General features: G+C 38.8%; 1 protein-coding gene across 3 annotated transcripts in view; it reads left to right on the top strand.

Annotated features, from left to right (window-relative positions):
* raver2 (ribonucleoprotein, PTB-binding 2) overlaps nt 1-18,743 on the top strand; it is a 58,029-nt gene that overhangs the window by 1,998 nt on the left and 37,288 nt on the right. For all 3 annotated transcript variants that reach the window (XM_078789966.1, XM_058073797.2, XM_078789967.1), the window contains exon 2: nt 7,916-7,982. In XM_078789966.1, coding sequence (XP_078646092.1) covers nt 7,916-7,982 — 67 coding nt within the window. The remainder of the gene's footprint in view (nt 1-7,915; nt 7,983-18,743) is intronic.

Below are 18,743 nucleotides of genomic sequence, written 5' to 3'. Positions count from 1 at the left end.
ATATTTAAAGGAGTAAGTCAGAATCGGATCTTGGACGCTGTGACGTATTGACCAGTCGCAGAACGGTTAATGAACGGTAGCTCACAGTCTAGCTGTGGATTTCAGTCGACTTAAACTCACTTAATATTTAATCGATTTTGGTACAGTATTGAAGTGTATGTTTTCTACAGAAATAAATGTTTTAAATAAGAATGAAATGTGCATATCTGCCTGACAGTCGAGGGCTCAAATCTCTGTTGGAACACTTTTGTTTGGATTTGCATGTTCTCCCCACATGTGTTTGGATTTTCTCTGGGTATTGCTGCTTAGACTAAACTGCCTATAGGTGTGAATGTGACTGTGAATGCTTGTTTGTCCTGCAATTGACAGGTGACCAAAGTCTAGCTGAGATAGTCTCCAGCTCATCCGTGATCATAATGAACACCAGCAGTTCAGAAAATCCATGAATGAAAATGAAACCCATTGTTTCGAACAAAAAATACAATATTACTGAAATAGAACAGAGGCTGCACGGTGGACGAGTGGTTAGCCCGCAGACCTCACAGCTTGGAGACCAGGGTTCAATTCCACCCTTGGCCATCTCTGTGTGGAGTTTGCATGTTCTCCCCGTGCATGCGTGGGTTTCCGCCCACATTCCAAAAACATGCTAGGTTAATTGGCGACTCCAAATTGTCCATAGGTATGAATGTGAGTGTGAATGGTCGTTTGTCTATATGTGCCCTGTGATTGGCTGGGTGCACCCCGCCTCTCGCCCGAAGACAGCTGGGATAGGCTCCCGCGACCCTTGCGAGGAAAAGCGGTAGAAAATGAATGAATGAATGAAATAGAACAGAACAAAACAACACACAAAAAACGGTTATTGCAGGGAATTGCAGGAAAACGTAAAACAACCATTTATTTTTGTTGTTTTTTGTTATTGTTAAATATATATGGCAACATTTTCAGAATACGCCCAGGGGATCAATCTACTCTACATACAAAATATAAACTGCCTCTTCTTTAGCTAGTTATGACTGAATTGCAAATGCCGTCTGCTGGTTATTGTTGATGAGCGGCTTCAAAATTATTTTGAGTTGTATCAAAAAAAAAGTGGATTTTGCTGTGAACTACATACAAAAAAATCTAAATCAGATACAGATCACATATGAGCCAAAAATCGAACAGACCTACAGTATGAATGTAGCCCTGCTAAAAAAAAATTATGTATATTTAGCAACAAGCATTAGTCCAGAATAAGAACTTTGTGTTATTGAAGGTTGCAATGCCAAATGCCATTTGGGGTCTCTTTGGTTTCTCTTACATGGGAATTCAATGTTATTAAGAGTATCCTCTACGAGGTTATAGATATGGAAAGATGTCATCACTGTCTTGTATTGTTTGATGGAATGAGCATCTGTCTGCTCTTCACTTAGAAGTCTGCCCCATTAGTGAACTATTTTGTCTTTGTGTGAGTGTTTGTGCTTGACTTGTAAGACATATGGCTTTTATGACCGTCCTCAGCACTGTGCGCATTTGGGGAATTGGAACCACGGAGATGTGTGCAGTGATAAATAGTGTGTTATGAAAGGACAGTCAGAGTCATGGTTGCATTTAGGTGCGATAACACAGAATATTGCTAAACAAATGTTACATACAGTGTGCTAACACTACTGATAATTAGTTCACTCACTTGAGCTTTGGAATAGAAAGCACATTAGCTGAATGCCAGTACTGCACATGAAGTGTTTTGACGTTGAGCTGATAATAATGTGCAAACCTGTGAAGTAATCACAGAAGCACACCCATTAATATATGGTTAGATGTCCCTGGGCAAGTTGCAGTTTTTATCAACAACTTTATGGTATAATTCTAACTGGATATTTGAACACTTCTCTTGGCAGAATTGGTTCATTTCAATTGTTTGGTTTCCTGGCACGGACGCAGCTTTTAAGCATAGCTCACAAATGTTCAACCGGGTTTAGACACAGGCTTTGGGAAGGCCATTCCAGAATGTTCCGTAATTTTAGCCTGCTTTATTCCTTCCAAATGCAGTTTTGATGTCTCTTTGGGATCGTTGTCAGCTGTCTACATGCTGAAGAATTGTCATTATTTCATCCACTGTGTACAGTGCACCGTAACACCGGCAGTCGGCAGACAACCCAACACCACAGATAGATTGCACTCCTGTGGGAAACATCCCACATCCTAAATTAACAACCAAAAATGTAAATCGGTCATGCTGTTTCCCACAATGTCTTTATGAGAAGTGTTAACCGGTAGTGTTGAATATTAAACTGTGAAACTGGTGTATGGAATTATTCATATGGACTCATCAGCTTGAATTGTGGACTCTTAAAATGTGTATACGGTGCAGTACTTTAAATAAACTCAATGTCTCCAAGTGTCGATTAAACTGCAGTCTTAAATGAGCATTAATAGCTAATTCATTTAGCAGTCAGATGCTATTCACTAAATGAACACCGCTGTCATTCCGACTATAATGATATCACAACATCAATAAAACATCACACACACTTAGGAAAAGCCATTAATGCTTCAAGTATATCTCTTAAAGTGTTACAACGACAATAACTTCTGTACCAATATATCAAGAATTCTTAGTGCCAAATGAATCTGTGGCGGGCAGCTAAAAAAAAAAAAAAGGAATGAATGGGAAAGACCGTGACTACATATTGTGTACCATTCCACCCACCTTTTCTCTGGCTTTACATGATGTGTGTGTGTGTGTGTTTGAGTTTGTGTCAGTAGCATATGGTCATGAAATCTGCCTGGCCCTAGTGGGCAGCCTCCATTACCTTTGTCACAGTGAACCTGCATGAACACCCTTCTGTGATATTGCACTTTATTATGAACATGTTTATAAACATCACACATTCTCTGGGACATTTTTAGAGTTAATTCCAACTATACAGAAGTCATCCAGGAACAAAAAAAAATCATAATCACAATCATAGAGGAGTACATGTTGACTGCTCGAATTGTAATTAGAAGTAGTCAAATCACAGTAGCTGTTCCATAATTTGAAATAGTACTGCAAACTCCAACCCCCGCAATTGGAAGCCAAGTACAAAGAAGTGATTGCTCCTCAGTGTTGTTTTGACCCAATGTCCGTGGCGTGGACATTGATATGTGAGGAGTGGTGAATGTTGCCTCAGCAGGGAAAATAAGTCCTATTCTGAACGCATGCCTTCAGGGCGGGATCCATGCTGAGATGGATAGCTGATTCTGGCGTGGCGGGTGGAGCGGCGGTAGAGTTCACACTGACTGGTAGCAGCATCAGGGCCGGTTTGTGGGCAAGCCATCTGCCTCCCTCAAGCCGCCTGGCTGTGTCTGAGATATCAAATCAACAAGCGTCTCACTAAATGGCATACAGTAGGTGTACAGTATGAGTCTTTGAGTGAAAAATGAAAAAACAAAGCTCTTGTGTGAGCGTGCACTGCACTTGAACTTGCACTCGCACTTTCCAGAAGCTTTTCTGATAGACCGTTTTTAATGGGCAAGTGATGCTTGCTTGCTGCGCCTGTCTGGAGCCTTCACACAGAAAGAAGACACACACACACATATCCTTTGTAAACGCTCCCAAAATACCCAACTACCTTCTACTATTCAAATTGTCAGCACAACTTTTGAAATATTGTATAGAAATTTCCTACTTCTGAGATACACTATCAATATATATGACATAAATTAGCTGCATTAATCGTGCTCAGGAACCTGGGCCTCTGTGTGCAGCACATCACTGTCAGTGGGTCAAGGACACTGTCACTGTTGGTAAGGAGGCCATGCAGAGTCTCTAATACCTCAGTCCCCCCCCCCCCCCACACACAAACCTGAACTCTTTGATGTTCCGAAGTCTCTGTGTTTATTGGTACCGCCGTTTTCGTTATAAATCCTTTCCAAAGTGCCTAAAACAGGGGACTCAAACTTGCGGCCCGCGGGCCAAATGCGGCCCATGAGACGCCAGTTTGAGGCCCCCACCTTGATACCAAAGTTTAATGTTGAAATGACAGCTTAAAGCTGTGTGCACACCGAACGCAATTAACATGATTTTGCCCCGCCCATACTGTTACCCTACCCTGTTACCCCGCCCTGTTTTAGCTTTGGATTAGCAATGAAGCTAAAGGCTTATGACGCTGGGTACAAATAAATGCAGGAAATGATTTGGAATAAAAGGGAAAATACACGTCAAGATAAAGCGTCTCATCAAACATGTTGTTAAAGTTACGACGCTGCTCCCAGATGGAACTGAGTACGATGCTAACTTGCTAATTGGGTAAAATTATTAAGTTTCATTAATGTTCATGTTAAAGGTTAAATAACTGTCAATACTGTACATTTGAATCTGAAAAAAATAATTTCTCTACCAACTGTATGTGGTTTCTTATGTTTTTTTATTTGCTGTTTTATTATTATTTTACTTATTTATTACTGATTGATTGATTTGTTGTCTTTATTCTTAATTTGTTTATTTATTTTTAATAAATATAAATATTTTAAATATTAATAAATAATAAAAATATTAATAAATATGAATTTAAATATTTTTAATTTTTTAAATCTTATTTTGTGTATAGAAAAATAAAAAATTAAGATATTTAAGAACAGTGGAATGTTTTATCAGATATTTTGGTGTGGAAAACCAGAACCAAAAGACTGAAAAAGTGTAGCGTATAGCAGAAGCAAAAGCATTGAAGATTTTTTATTGATTTTTTTTCCAGTTTTTAATAAATGCGTTTTGGCTTTTTTTTTAAAACCTAGCTCCGGTGGCCCCCAGGTAAATTGAGTTTGAGACCCCTGGTCTAAAATGTACGAAATATATAAGTATACTCCATTAATCAATTCAATCTATCTATTCAACCATGAATGAACTTTAGTGGAGGAACAAATACGTGGGGGAAAAAACTAGGAAAATAAACACTAGCATCTTCTCCTTCTGTTAGCATTCTGCACAGTGCTTATGTGTGCAGCCTGTTAAAGTTGTGGAAAAACAACTCTTCAGCGCAGTATTAGCATCGAACTTTGCATAAAAAATCCCAGAATATCACGATTCATCCTGGTCTGCATGTTGCAAATCTCCCCTCCAGTGTCAGCACACGGCCCAGTCAAGTTGTAACTTTCAATCAGCGCAAAGAGACACAGGGGAGGTTTTTAGAACTCGTATCTTTGGGATTTTACTCTCACTTTATTTCGCCACACAATCTCATTAAATTTAATGAAGAGGTCTCTGTTATATAGCCCTTACTGTAATGCAATACGGTTTGTTTCACGTTTAAAATGTTATATTTGAGCTAAAACAGTCAGCATTTACAATCAGATAAGATAATATAAGATGTGCCTTTATTAGTCCCACGAGGGGAAATTCCAAGTTTACATCATTACATCAGCAAAAGTACAAGAGAGCAGAGTACCAAAAGCACACAAGAGTAGAGAAAGTGCAAAATCAAGGTACAAATTAAAGCTATATACACCGTTTACAGCTGTGTTAGTACACAGCTTTATTGCAGGGTTATTGCACAGTGATTGTGTGTTTTTTGCACAGGATGTTTGAAGCAGTTTTTGTTATGGTCAGATATTGTTTGATAGATTATTACTATATTTATTGATTATTATTCAGATTATTAACATTGGCAACTCCAAATTGTCCATAGGTATGAATGTGAGTGTGAATGGTTGTTTGTCTATATGTGCCCTGTGTTTGGCTGGCGACCAGTCCTCGGGTGTACCCTGCCTCTCGCCCGAAGACAGCTGGGATAGGCTCCTGCACCCCCGTGACCCTCGTGAGGAAAAGCGGTAGAATATGAATGAATGAATGAATGAAATAGAACAGAACAAAAGAACACACAAAAGAATGTTATTGCAAGGAATTCAGGAAAACGTAAAACAAACATTTATTTTTGTTGTTTATGTTGTGGCATCAATGTCATCATCATTTTATATATATGTATATCTATCTATCTATATGTGCCCTGTGATTGGCTGGCGACCAGTCCCAGGTGTACCCCGCCTCTCGCCCGAAGACAGCTGGGATAGGCTCCAGCATACCCGTGACCAGAGTGTGCATAAGCGGTATAGAAAATGAATGAATGAATGATTAATATAGATGCTGAATATTGTAATGTATCTCATTATCAGTGATTACTTCATTTCACTGAAACAGTAAACAAAGGGAGGGGGCAAATATCTGATCCCTGCAGGACCTTTAACTGCACGGCTCTGTGAGTAGAAACATCCAGCCTTTTTCTTCTCTCTATCTCGTTTTTGCTCTCAGCGCTCTGATTTCAAGGGCCGCCGAGCTGGTCTGTGTGGGCTGCCTTACATGGCCATCCCTGATATGGAACATGTCAGCTGCTTGCTGTGAGTGGGTTGGATTGTAGTTAGTGGGCTTGAAATGAGAAACATATCACAAAGTCCTCAAATGGTATGTGACTGCTGTAGGTAGGTTTTGATTGTTTTGTCTCTTTCAATGATATAATACACAGCAATGGAAATGTTTTCAGTGTCTGGTATCATTTTAGTAATACCGCTTTGTTTATTAGCATTTTGCAAAGTTTATTTCTTTGTTTTCGGCTGCGAAAACCAGAAGAAAGCACAAGTTTCAGTGGTTGACAGAACACCAAAGTTCATTATGGCACAATGTAGTCACTATGCTGACCGTTCTTATGGTGTCTTGATCCTGTTATAGTTCTTTGGTGGGGCTGATCACGTGTCTTGGAATTAATTCTCTGTACTGTTTTCCTAACAGTGAGCAACTACTGCTCTCGTTGACTAGCTATTTAGCTCCCTGTATAGTAGTTGAGACTGAAACAGATTTTTGGCAGTTTCCGTCCATGAATTGTTGGATATCTGGTAAACCTCAAGCGGGTGAAGAAGTATTATATAAGTGTGTTTTTATTTATTTATTTATTTTTATATATAAGTAAGTGTGTATATATAAGTGTGGTTCGGTGGATTTAAAAATGGCGCTTTTGAGCGAGCGGTGGTCCCTCACGACATCTTGGTTCATTATCGCTCTTTTACTATATTGTGTTTTTTTCAGAAATTAATTGATAAATGTAGTATTCTGGTCAGTATTCAGCAGTAATGATGCAAAACATTGAGACACTACCTTACATTACAACTGCATGAAGTCATGAAGTCCAACATGATAAAGTGAAAAAAAAAGTTTTCCTCTCATCCCATGTGGATGTGGTAATTTTTTGGCTTCTTAAGTATAGAAGAAATAAATTTGAACAGATTGCTAGCTGGCAGCCGCCTTGAGTCCGTGCAGCATGAGAATTGCAATGTGGTGTAAACAATGAATAATTGGAGTGTACAGTAAAGGTGACAATAGGGGTGTTATTTTAATGTATGCAGGGCTCTAATAATGTTCATTCATTCATTTTCTACCGCTTATCCTCACAAAGGTCGCAGGGTGCTGGAGCCTATTCCAGCTGTCTCCAGGGTCCAGGGGTACACCCTGGACAGGTCCCCAGCCAATCACAGGGCACATATAGACAAACAACCATTCACACTCACATTCATACCTATGAACAATTTGGAGCCGCCAATTAACCTAGCATGTTTTTGGAATGTGGGAGGAAACCAGAGTCCCTGGAGAAAAGAGGTGGCCGAGGGTGGAATTGAACTTGAGTCACCACTCGGCCGCCGTGCAGCCCACTCTAATAATGTTAAAAAAAACATATTTCTAAAGTCATAAACATGTTCTCTATGTTCTAACTACAAAATTCAATTTATTAACAAGGAATCCGATATTGCAGAAATGGATTGGTTGGGTCCGGAACCTTAAATTTTATATCAGTGCTTTTTGTGAAACCTGGTTATTTATCAGTGCCTGTGACTTACATTCTTAAACATATCTGATTGCTATTTAAAATCACAACTTGTGGATAATGTTCTGTCTTTGTCTTGTTTTCAGGAGGTCCATGAAATCCTAAAAGAGTATGAACTAAAATACTGCTTTGTTGATCGCAATAAAGGCACAGGTAAGACACAATGCACAGGTGTACATTTATAACTCTACATGTAAACATGGAGCATTATAATGCACAGTTGCAAATTACATCTTACAAATTGGACCAAATTTGAGAGTCCTTTCAAAAAAGTGTAGGTGCTGCATACATAAATTTTACATCATAACTGGGTCTGCATTATGCAGATGCACAAAAAAATTCAATGATCATCGTAAATTACATTTTAAAAAATTCTTTATTCCCTACTTATGATATGCAGTAAGTAGAAAAAGTGAGCACAAAGGCAAGAAAAGCTCAGTTTGCATTATTATAATTACTGTGACCACCTTAAACAGAATTCTCTAATTTTCAACAAATGTAGGAAACATTTCTTACCAGGATTTTCCCTTGTCTTCTAATGGTGGCACGTAACACTAGCATGCACACACTCGAACACACAGACTCTCTGTCCTTAAAAAGTTTTCCTTTCCAGGGAATTATTACAGAGGGTCTATTTTTAGTCAGCCGAGCCAACGCCAAAACCACAAACACAACACTTGTAGAAGAAGGAGCCACAGGTTAGAGTGTTTCTGAAACAATGAAAATTTTGGTGCTTTTTGCCCCCAAAACGTGTGGTGCTTGTGCTGGGTTAAATAATAAATAATAATTTCTCTTGAATTGTAGTTATGACACATGTAAACTAGATTTTAGATTAGTTTACATGAAAAGAACTATAGCTCCCATGGTGCTTATAGTGCCTTACCAGGAAGCAGTGATGCTTGTATCACATGTTTTTGCATTTTGATCTGACAAATATTAAGTAACTTTGATTAAATGCAGAATTTACTACTGCATCTTTAGCAGTTGAGCTCTGATGGGAAAAAACAGGAGAGCGACTGACGTTGAGACCACTCGGGCAGTTGGAATTGCAAGGTTTATAGTGTGTGTAAATCCTGCCACTTTCATATTATGTGTATTATCATTCACAGTAGCCATGTGTTCGCTGACCTGTTCCCTGTAGACAGCGTTTTGTTAAACGAGAGATATCACCATGTTCTAATCTCGCAAAATATTATATATGACACCCCTATCAAAGAACCATATTTTGAATACCAAAATAGTTGTGGTTAAGTGAATGACGTTGACTGATTAATCAATTAATTGCTGCAGCTCTGTAATCGTTACACAAATTGCCAATGTCCTGTTTTCACTTTGTTAGCTTTGTTATGTTTTTATACTAAAACAGTCCAAATGAATGTTGTGTAATGTTGGTGTAATGTAGTGATTCATTATATTTTCTATTAGCTATGTAGTAGTTTTCACTATTGCAGTCGAGATGACACAATAAAAATTCAGCGGACGAGAAGGTATCGAATGATAATGGCATCATTCTCCTGAGGAAATGTAACATGTGCTTATAGGACTGTTTGAGACTATTTTATAATTGGTGTGAAATGCACACAGTAGCAGTGTATTTCACAAATGCATGGACAGAAGTAGGTTTTCAATGCAAAAGTAACATATTATGATTGCTTACTTCCTGAATGATACAAGGTTTGGTACATGGTAATGTATGATAGATGAAGCTGGATACTTTATTGATCTCCAACAGAAATTACCGCATTTAGAAAGTCATAAACGTGGTTTTATATACACTAACAGCTGCTGGAAATAGTCCATTTGTTAATATTGAATCCTACATTGCAGAAATACGTTAATTGCGGTCCGTTCTGGAACCAATTATTTTAAGGAAGCGTGTAAATAATAATAAGAAGAAGATGTGATGCACTTACTGAGCTGACGTCGCAATAAGTTGCAGTAATTGTTGCAGTAATCTTCAGTCAGCGTTGTTCACAAGCAACGAAGAAAGCTAACAAGCTCATCGAGTTGACTCAGCGGAAAGCTCCGCGTTTAGTATTTCATTGGACAAATGCACGGCACACCTGACGCAGAAATTCGAGAGATTCTCAGAGGGAATTCCTTGGTGACTATGCAGAAACATACACCAAGCTTAAGCCAAGCCTAAGCTCGGTACATTCTAAAAATGTTTAGGGCAGGGGTCTCAAACTTGCGGCCCGTGGGCCAAATGCGGCTTGCGAGACGCTAGTTTGAGGCCCCCACCTTGATACCAAAGTTTGATGTTGAAATGACAGCTTAAAGCTGTGTGCACACCGGACACAATTAACATGATTTTGCCCCGCCCATACTGTTACCCCGCCCTGTTTTGCTTCGGATTAGCAATGAAGCTAAAGGCTTATGACGCTGGGTACAAATAAATGCAGGAAATGATTTGGAATAAAAGGGAAAATACACGTCAAGATAAAGCGTCTCATCAAACATTACGACGCTGCTCCCAGATGGAACTGAGTACGATGCTAACTTGCTAATTGGGTCAAATTATTAAGTTTCATTAATGTTCATGTTAAAGGTTAAATAACTGTTAATACTGTACATTTGAATCTGAAAAAAATAATTTCTCTACCAACTGTATGTTTTTCTTATTTGCTGTTTTATTATTATTTTACTTATTTATTACTGATTAATTGATTTATTGTCTTTATTCTTAATTTGTTTATTTATTTTTTGTTATCTTATTTTGTGTATAGAAAAATAAAAATGAAGATATTTAAGAACAGTGGAATGTTTTATCAGATATTTTGGTGTGGAAAACCGGAACCAAAGTACTGAAAAAGTGTAGCGTATAGCAAAAGCAAAAGCATTGAAGATTTTTATTGATTTTTTTCCAGTTTTTAATAAATGCGTTTTGGGTTTTTTTTTTGAAAACCTGATGCGGCCCGGCTTCACCCAGAACCTAGCTCCGGTGGCCCCCAGGTAAATTGACTTTGAGACCCCTGGTTTAGGGTATTTGAAAGATCAACAAGCATGGCCAGCATAAACCAACACGTCTTTTCAGCGTCATGGGCGGAACTTAGCAAGTAATTGTCCATAAGTCACTGACCATTTGTAATAATTAGTATATTACACATTAAGTCTCTTTTAGGGGAGTGCATGCACACCTCATTCAAGCAAGTAAGAGAATCACCTTGAAAACTACCACTTGTAGTTCTCTTATAGTTTGATGTCCTTTTGTGCTCCGAGCTCAGATCTCCGGTGTTTGTCATATGCTAGCAGAGTATGCATTAAGTAAGGCCTCTCATGTGTCACCTTTAATCATTGAAATGTATTTTGTCAGAAGCTTTGGCACGCTTCTGCACCTCATGACCATATGTGTAGTAGTAGTTCACAGAGCCGGCCTCTGCCGTTGGACTTATTAGGTCATAATGATGGGAGTGTTTATGTCTGGCCTTTTTGAAAGTGTCCTGCAGTTCACCTTTTAGTACTTACAGTATGTGCATGTTCCACTATGCAGCGATGCCAGTGTGCATATGTGTCTCCATTTGTGGTTTTGCTCCAGGCTGTTGCTGCTGGTCTGCAGCTAGTAATAATGTTCAAAAACACACCCTATTGAAATACATATAAGATGACCGATACCTCTGTTTTGACTTGCCAGTTTTCAGATTTTATATCTGTCGTATTTACACTGTATCTACAGCAGTGGTCTCAAACTCAATTTACTTGGGGGCCACTGGAGCTCGGGTCTGGGTGAGACTGGGCCGCATCAGGTTTTCCAAAAAAAACAAAAAAACGCATTTATTAAAAACAAAAAAAAATTAAAAACTTCGCTTTGGTTCCAATTTTCTACAAGAAAAGCTCTGATAAAACATTCCACTGTTCTCAAATATCTTACTTTTTATTTTTCTACACAAAATAAGATGAAAAATAAATACACAAATCAAGAATAAAGAAAATCAATCAATCAGTAAATAATAAATAAATAAATATAATAATAAAAAATCGGCAAATAATAAAAACTTAAGAAACCACATATAGTTGGTGGGTAGACAAATTATTTTTTTCAGATTAAAATGAACAAAGCATTATTAGAGCCCTGTAGACATGACAAAACACGACTATAGTCACATTTATACTCTTTTTATTTACAACATATTGCGCAACTGCAGGGTCTTGAGACACATGCTAACTCGCAAACTAGAGAGCTAGCGACCTAAACGGTAGCCTTCACGTTATTTCCTTTAAACTTAAATAGCCAAAAACTTACCACTTCCACGCGGATAGGGAGGATAACTATTAAGAGTTATTTAACCTTTAACATGAACATTAATCAAACGTAATAATTTTTTTTGGGTACTTGATACCATACAGCATCCATATCAAACTTGCGCGGGCCGCACTAACATTAAACTTTCATATCAAGGCGGGGGCCTCAAACTAGTGTCCTGCGGGCCACATTTGGCCCGCGGGCCGCGTGTTTGAGACCCCTGATCTACAGTATCTACTGACAATCACTTATCACTGTCCATAAAACCAAACATCTAATCGGCAGCAGATTGACATTCAGAAAGTAGCTCGTTGGCATGCTACCATTTACTTACTAATTATGATGTGGTCTTATCAACTCTAATGGTATGTATTCTCCAATATTGATGTTGTCACATAGAGCACACGCAAACTCATAGTCTAATGAACTTTAATTATTCATTTCTAATTATCAGACTCATTTTATGTGCGTCTCATTGCTCAACATTTCAACTGCAATAAGCATAGCTTCGGGCCATCAGCTTTCATCCCAGATCCCTACCAGCAAAGAAGTTTTACGAAGTCTTGCTGAGCTGAAAAATTCAAATTACAGTTCAGAAAGTAATTTTGCAATAACAATTGGTAATGACGACCACAGTCATCAGCCTAGTGGTCAGTTGTTGCAAACATCACAACTATTCCAGCCTTATAATAACAAAAGTCATGACGACTGACAGACTTTTCAAAAGATGCACACATTTCCATTTTTAGTCCAACGGATGCAGATGAAATACTTGCATGCTCATCCAACCAGGCAGACAATCTACCCACCATAATAGGCCACAGCACAGAACAAGTACAGAGATGTGTGCACTAGTTGAACAATGCTGTCTAACTGTGGATGTGAGAATACAATGGAAAGGGTGATCCTGGGAATCCCAGCCTTTCATGGCCTTTGTGTTTGTCACTGGACGGTTCAGTGATGAAGGCTGCACATGCAGGCAAAATGCTCACTGGCTTAACGCTTAGTTGTTACTGTTCTTTTTTTTTTTTATTCAGTCGGTCATTTTAAAGCTTGATTTTTTTCAGCTACTTTGTATTGTGAAGTGTAAAGAAGGATTCTTGTATTCTATCTGACAAATTGCTGCAGCTTTCTAGGTTTTCAGGGTTTTTGTAATTGGCAAAAGGAGCAATCAAACATCGGTCCAAAGTAAAATAACTTGTCATTCAGGAAACCACTTGATTATGTTATTGGAGGCAGTTTAAGTCTGAGAAGGCCATTTTTTGGGGGGGCGTTTTTTGGCCAATCTCTGCGAATAGATTTTTAAATACATACAAAAATGGCTAAAAGAATTAAAATACAAATATAAGCCCCAAAGAAAATGCATTAAAATTGTGAATTAGTATGGTTTCCAGGTGACCATATTTTGTGGAGTCATATGCACAAATGCATGGCTGCAAGGCGGTCGAGTGGTTAGCGCGCAGACCTCACAGCGAGGAAACCAGGGTCTCCTCCACCCTTGGCCATCTCTGTGTGGAGTTTGCATGTTCTCCCCGTGCATGCGTGGGTTTTCTCCAGGTACTCCGGTTTCCTCCCACATTCCAAAAACATGCTAGGTTAATTGGCGACTCCAAATTGTCCATAGGTATGAATGTGAGTGTGAATGGTTGTTTGTCTACGTATATGTGCCCTGTGATTGGCTGGCGACCAGTCCAGGGTGTACCCTGCTTCTCGCTCGAAGACAGCTGGGATAGGCTCCAGCACCCCCTGCAACCCTCGTGAGGATAAGCGGTAGAAAATGAATGAATGAATATCCACAAATGCAAAAAATCCTATCTCGCAGTAGTAAAGAAGCATAACCTCCACACTGCGATTCTACAGCTAATAACATAATAACAATGATTATGATTATAGTCATAATAATAACACAGGTTACTATTGCGGCTGTTAACCACAGCCGAATTGATTAATATGAATGTCAAGGTGACAATATTGGTGTCTTTCATGTTTAGTGGGGTCTAATCATGTGAAAAAACCTGTTTAGAAGATCCAAACAGGTTTTGTATGCCATAACTACAAAATCTACTTCATGGAAATTCACTTACGTATCACGGTAGAGTCTGGAACCATTTAACCATAATAACCATTTAACCATTTCATCCACAAATGCATTGTGCCCTCGTACCAGGTTTCAATCAAAATTGGAATCAACATTTAAAGCACCAAAACATTATTTGACATGTCTGTATCTACATTCTGCAGAGCTGAGCCCATACTGTAGGAGTAAATATTCAAATGATTTGGAAATGTACGAGTAAGCGGAGGTTTTAATGGTTGGTGAAATGTAAGGTTCACTGACTGTGCCACCTGGGTTTGTGTGTATGTGTGTACACGTGTGTTTTGTCGTGTGACTGTGATGTGTTTACAGAAGTGCAAATGTGAATTTTAACAGGAGAATTTGTATAAGCTCCTTATACAGGAGCTTGTCGCTCACTTTTGCTGACTCCCAATCTCTCATATTACCAAATGCCCCCCCAGTCCCCAACATGTAGTTCCTTCAATCTTCTTCATGTATCCATCCTTCTACCTTTCAATGTCCCGTGTTTGGTGTTGTTGTCCAAACGGGCAATTTTCATGGAAATTAGGTCTTTGAAAACGTTTTTTGTTTTTAATACGCTTCTCTAGGAGATGTTGTCTGATGATTACTGGACTCTGCATTTCATTTGGTCGGGCCTTACGATTTCCGGAAACAGAATTGTGGAATTGAAACACTAAAAACGGCATCTACTGTTAAATGCAGAATCTCTGTGAAGAGTGATAATGTGAATGAAATGTCATTGTGAGGAGATGAAACGTTATTTCCCTGGTGGACAGCTCTATCGGGGCGGAATCTCATTGCACATGTGTCAATGGAGGGCAGAGACGCTGCATGTGTCAAACCAACCAGGTGATTTACCTGATGAGCAGTCAAGTTAATAGTATATACTGTATATAGTCGACAGTTGTTTGCATGAAAAATGTTTTAAGGAGAGCCCCAGCCACCACATTGGGAACAATGTTGCCGTGGGTGGGTGAGTGGGTGGCAGGTCGAGTAGATACTGAGTGTTCAGTTTTTGTCTTTGTAGCTCAAGGCTCCTTCATCTCATCGGTCCAGTTACAGTATGCAACCGCACACAAGGCTCGTGTCTTATAGTAAAAGTTAACATTTTAGCACTCCTAACAACAATCGACAATTAGAAGCTTTGGAAAGGCACCCAACAATTTGTTGTATACACGATTATTACGTCACACAGCAAATTTTGGTCTTTGGAATAAACTCCATGTGAGTTCAAATCAACTCAATCTGAGTGACCATCCGTCGACTCCACAGGAGAGTTAATATAACTCTGTTTTTGGAGTTGATCTTTTACCCCCTTTTCAGAGTTAAAACTGAAATCTAAAACTTGGTGTTAAAATACTACTCTTTAGAGAGTAAAATGTGACTCTGGAATGGAGTTGATTTTAATATTAACTCTTAACCGGTGTTAAAAGCCAACACTTAATATATAGTTAATTTAACACTATTTAGAGTTGACATAAATTTTATACGAGAAAATTATTACACCGAACATTTTACTGTGTACGACAGATTTATTTTATTTATTAAACAATTCATACAGCGGAGGTTTAAAAATTCCATCCTGTATGAAAACATTTCAATACAGTTCAATACATATTCTTTTATCACAGTCATCCCTACCCTTTTCCGCTGTTTCGCAGTTAATCACAGTCATTTTTTACAACAGAAATATTACAAACATGTACAAACATTGTTTCTTTCCTTATCGTTTTCGACGAGCAGACACAGACTGAAGAACAATAAACATTTACAGGAACGGTGAACGATGAACAGAAAGGTTGTTTTTGTCAACAAACTGAGCAAAAAACGTTTACCGGATGCAACAAGAGCTTCTCTTGTGAGCCACATACGGCGAGTAATACAAGAAAAAAACAGTTACTACAACTTACAACTCCGGAGGTGTGTCATTGCAGCTCCCTGAACACCCATGAAATCAACTCCAAAAAAAATGACACTGCCTGGTAGTAGTCCTTAACACACGTGGTAGTCAGGGTTAAAAAATCAACTCCAAAAATTCAAACATTTGCTGTGCACTACTACTATGCTACACTAAATACTGATTTTTATTATGCATTGACTTTACAGATTTGACATAATTGAGAGACTTGAGGGCTGCACGGTGGTTGTGTGGTTAACGCGTAGACCTCACAGCTAGGAGACCTGGATACAATTCCACCCTCGGCCATCTCTGTGTGGAGTTTGCATGTTCTCCCCGTGCATGCGTGGGTTTTCTCCGGGGACTCCGGTTTCCTCGCACATTCCAAAAACATGCTAGGTTAATTGGCGACTCCAAATTGTCCATAGGTATGAATGTGAGTGTGAATGGTTGTTTGTCTATATGTGCCCTGTGATTGGTTGGCGACCAGTCCAGGGTGTACACCCCGCCTCTCGCCTGAAGACAGCTGGGATAGGCTCCAGCACCCCTGCGACCCTCGTGAGGATAAGCGGTAGAAAATGAGAGACATGAGATTCTGTTTCTAGTTATGTTGCACTATGAATGAATCAATGATAGTATCAATTACTCAAGTTTTTTTGGTGGCCCCATAACGTAACCACTTCAAAAAGCAGGGCCCTACTGTACATACAGTAAGTCACATTGATTTAGATGTGAAGGTTTCTGAGATCTAAAGTGCAGTGATGGATGTCGGTCCAAGCTGCATGACTGTGAGATGGCTACTGTGCAAACAAGTGGGAACACAATCGAGAGGAGTGCAGGTGGTGCTGATGAAGAGTGTGGGAGGTCTGATGTTTTGGAAGACAAAAGGGCTGCAAGGATAAGAGGAGAGAAGAGGATACAGCTCATCTGAAGTGTTTACACATGTCGTTACTGCAGCTTAGAAGTTGTCAAAGAAATACTGTAAAGCCAAGTGCTGCCCATCAAGGCTGCGGCTCACAAGTTTTAGTGAGCTGCGGTACACGTTCCCTAAGTATTAAACAATAAAAGGAGGCACTTACCATTTATTATATACACTTTATTTGTTGAATCGAGATTTCATCATTTCAGGGCTGTCGGACCTGATTCAGTAGGGTCTAAAACAGGGGTCTCAAACTCGCGGCCCGCGGGCCAAATGCGGCCCGCAAGACGCTAGTTTGAGGCCCCCACTTTGATACCAAAGTTTAATGTTGAAATGACAGCTTAAAGCTGTGTGCACACCGGACATAATTACCATGATTTTGTCCCGCCCATACTATTTACCCTACCCTGTTACCTCGCCCTGTTTTAGCTTTGGATTAGCAAAGAAGCTAAAGGCTTATGATGCTGGGTACAAATAAATGCAGGAAATGATTTGGAATAAAAGTGAAAATACACGTCAAGATAAAGCGTCTCATCAAACATGTTGTTAAAGTTACGACGCTGCTCCCAGATGGAACTGAGTACGATGCTAACTTGCTAATTGGGTCAAATTATTAAGTTTCATTAATGTTCATGTTAAAGGTTAAATAACTGTCAATACTGTACATTTGAATCTGAAAAAAATAATTTCTCTACCAACTGTATGTGGTTTCTTACGTTTTTCTTATTTGCTGTTTTATTATTATTTTACTTATTTATTACTGATTGATTGATTTATTGTCTTTATTCTTAATTTGTTTATTTATTTATTTTTTATCTTATTTTGTGTATAGAAAAATAACAATTAAGATATTTGAGAACAGTGGAATGTTTTATCAGATATTTTGGTGTGGAAAACCGGAACCAAAGTACTGAAAAAGTGTAGCGTATAGCAGAAGCAAAAGCATTGAAGATTGTTTTTTTATTGAATTTTTTTCCAGTTTTTCATAAATGCGTTTTGTTTTTTTTTTTTTGAAAACCTGATGCGGCCCGGCTTCACCCAGAACCTAGCTCCGGTGGCCCCCAGGTAACTTGAGTTTGAGACCCCTGGTCTAAAATAAGGTTAGACTGACATTTTATTGATGCTGCTATTTCTAAACTCCATCATCAGGACTCCAGCATCCTGCTGTCTGCATCTCGCTTCAGCTCTGAATTTAAATGTTAAAAAATTGTCACCTTTAGCTAATGAGAGAATGTGTTAAAGGTCATCATTGCAATTTTTTTTTCACAAACGATGATCTATGTGACCAAGCTGAACAACTCACTATGATTTAGTCATATGTGTCATTTGTCATGTTTTCAACATTTACTTCTTTAATTCCAAACGGTTTCATTTGATTGTGTGACTGTTTGTCTCTGGTTTTATATATTTCTCCAAGTGTAGTTGTTTGTGATCTGGAAAAGCAAAAAGGCTTCCAATTCTAGAGCTTCTAAACCAGGGGTGGGAAAACTACAGCACGGAGGCCACATGTGGCCCACTAAGCGTTTGAATTCGGCCCACCAGTTGCTTGCAAAGTATTTAAACCTTTAACATACAAGCTGGGAACATGACTTTCAAGTAGTCAGAGTCCTGTTGTAGTCGTCGATGTTGAAAAAAGGGACAGAATGTATGATTCCAGATAGACTGTTAGAATTATAAACGTAAAACAGTTTATAATCAAATACATAGTCTGGCTCTCGGACAATTTTGTTAACTGAATGCGGCCCGCAAGCCAAAAAGTTTGCCTAACCATGTTCTAACCA

Source organism: Doryrhamphus excisus, linkage group LG4 (genome assembly GCF_037039965.1).
Source record: "Doryrhamphus excisus strain RoL-2023G ecotype Guam linkage group LG4, RoL_Dexc_Guam_v1.1, whole genome shotgun sequence".
NCBI classification, from domain to species: Eukaryota; Metazoa; Chordata; class Actinopteri; order Syngnathiformes; family Syngnathidae; genus Doryrhamphus; species Doryrhamphus excisus.
This window is presented reverse-complemented; position numbering and strand designations above follow the sequence as displayed.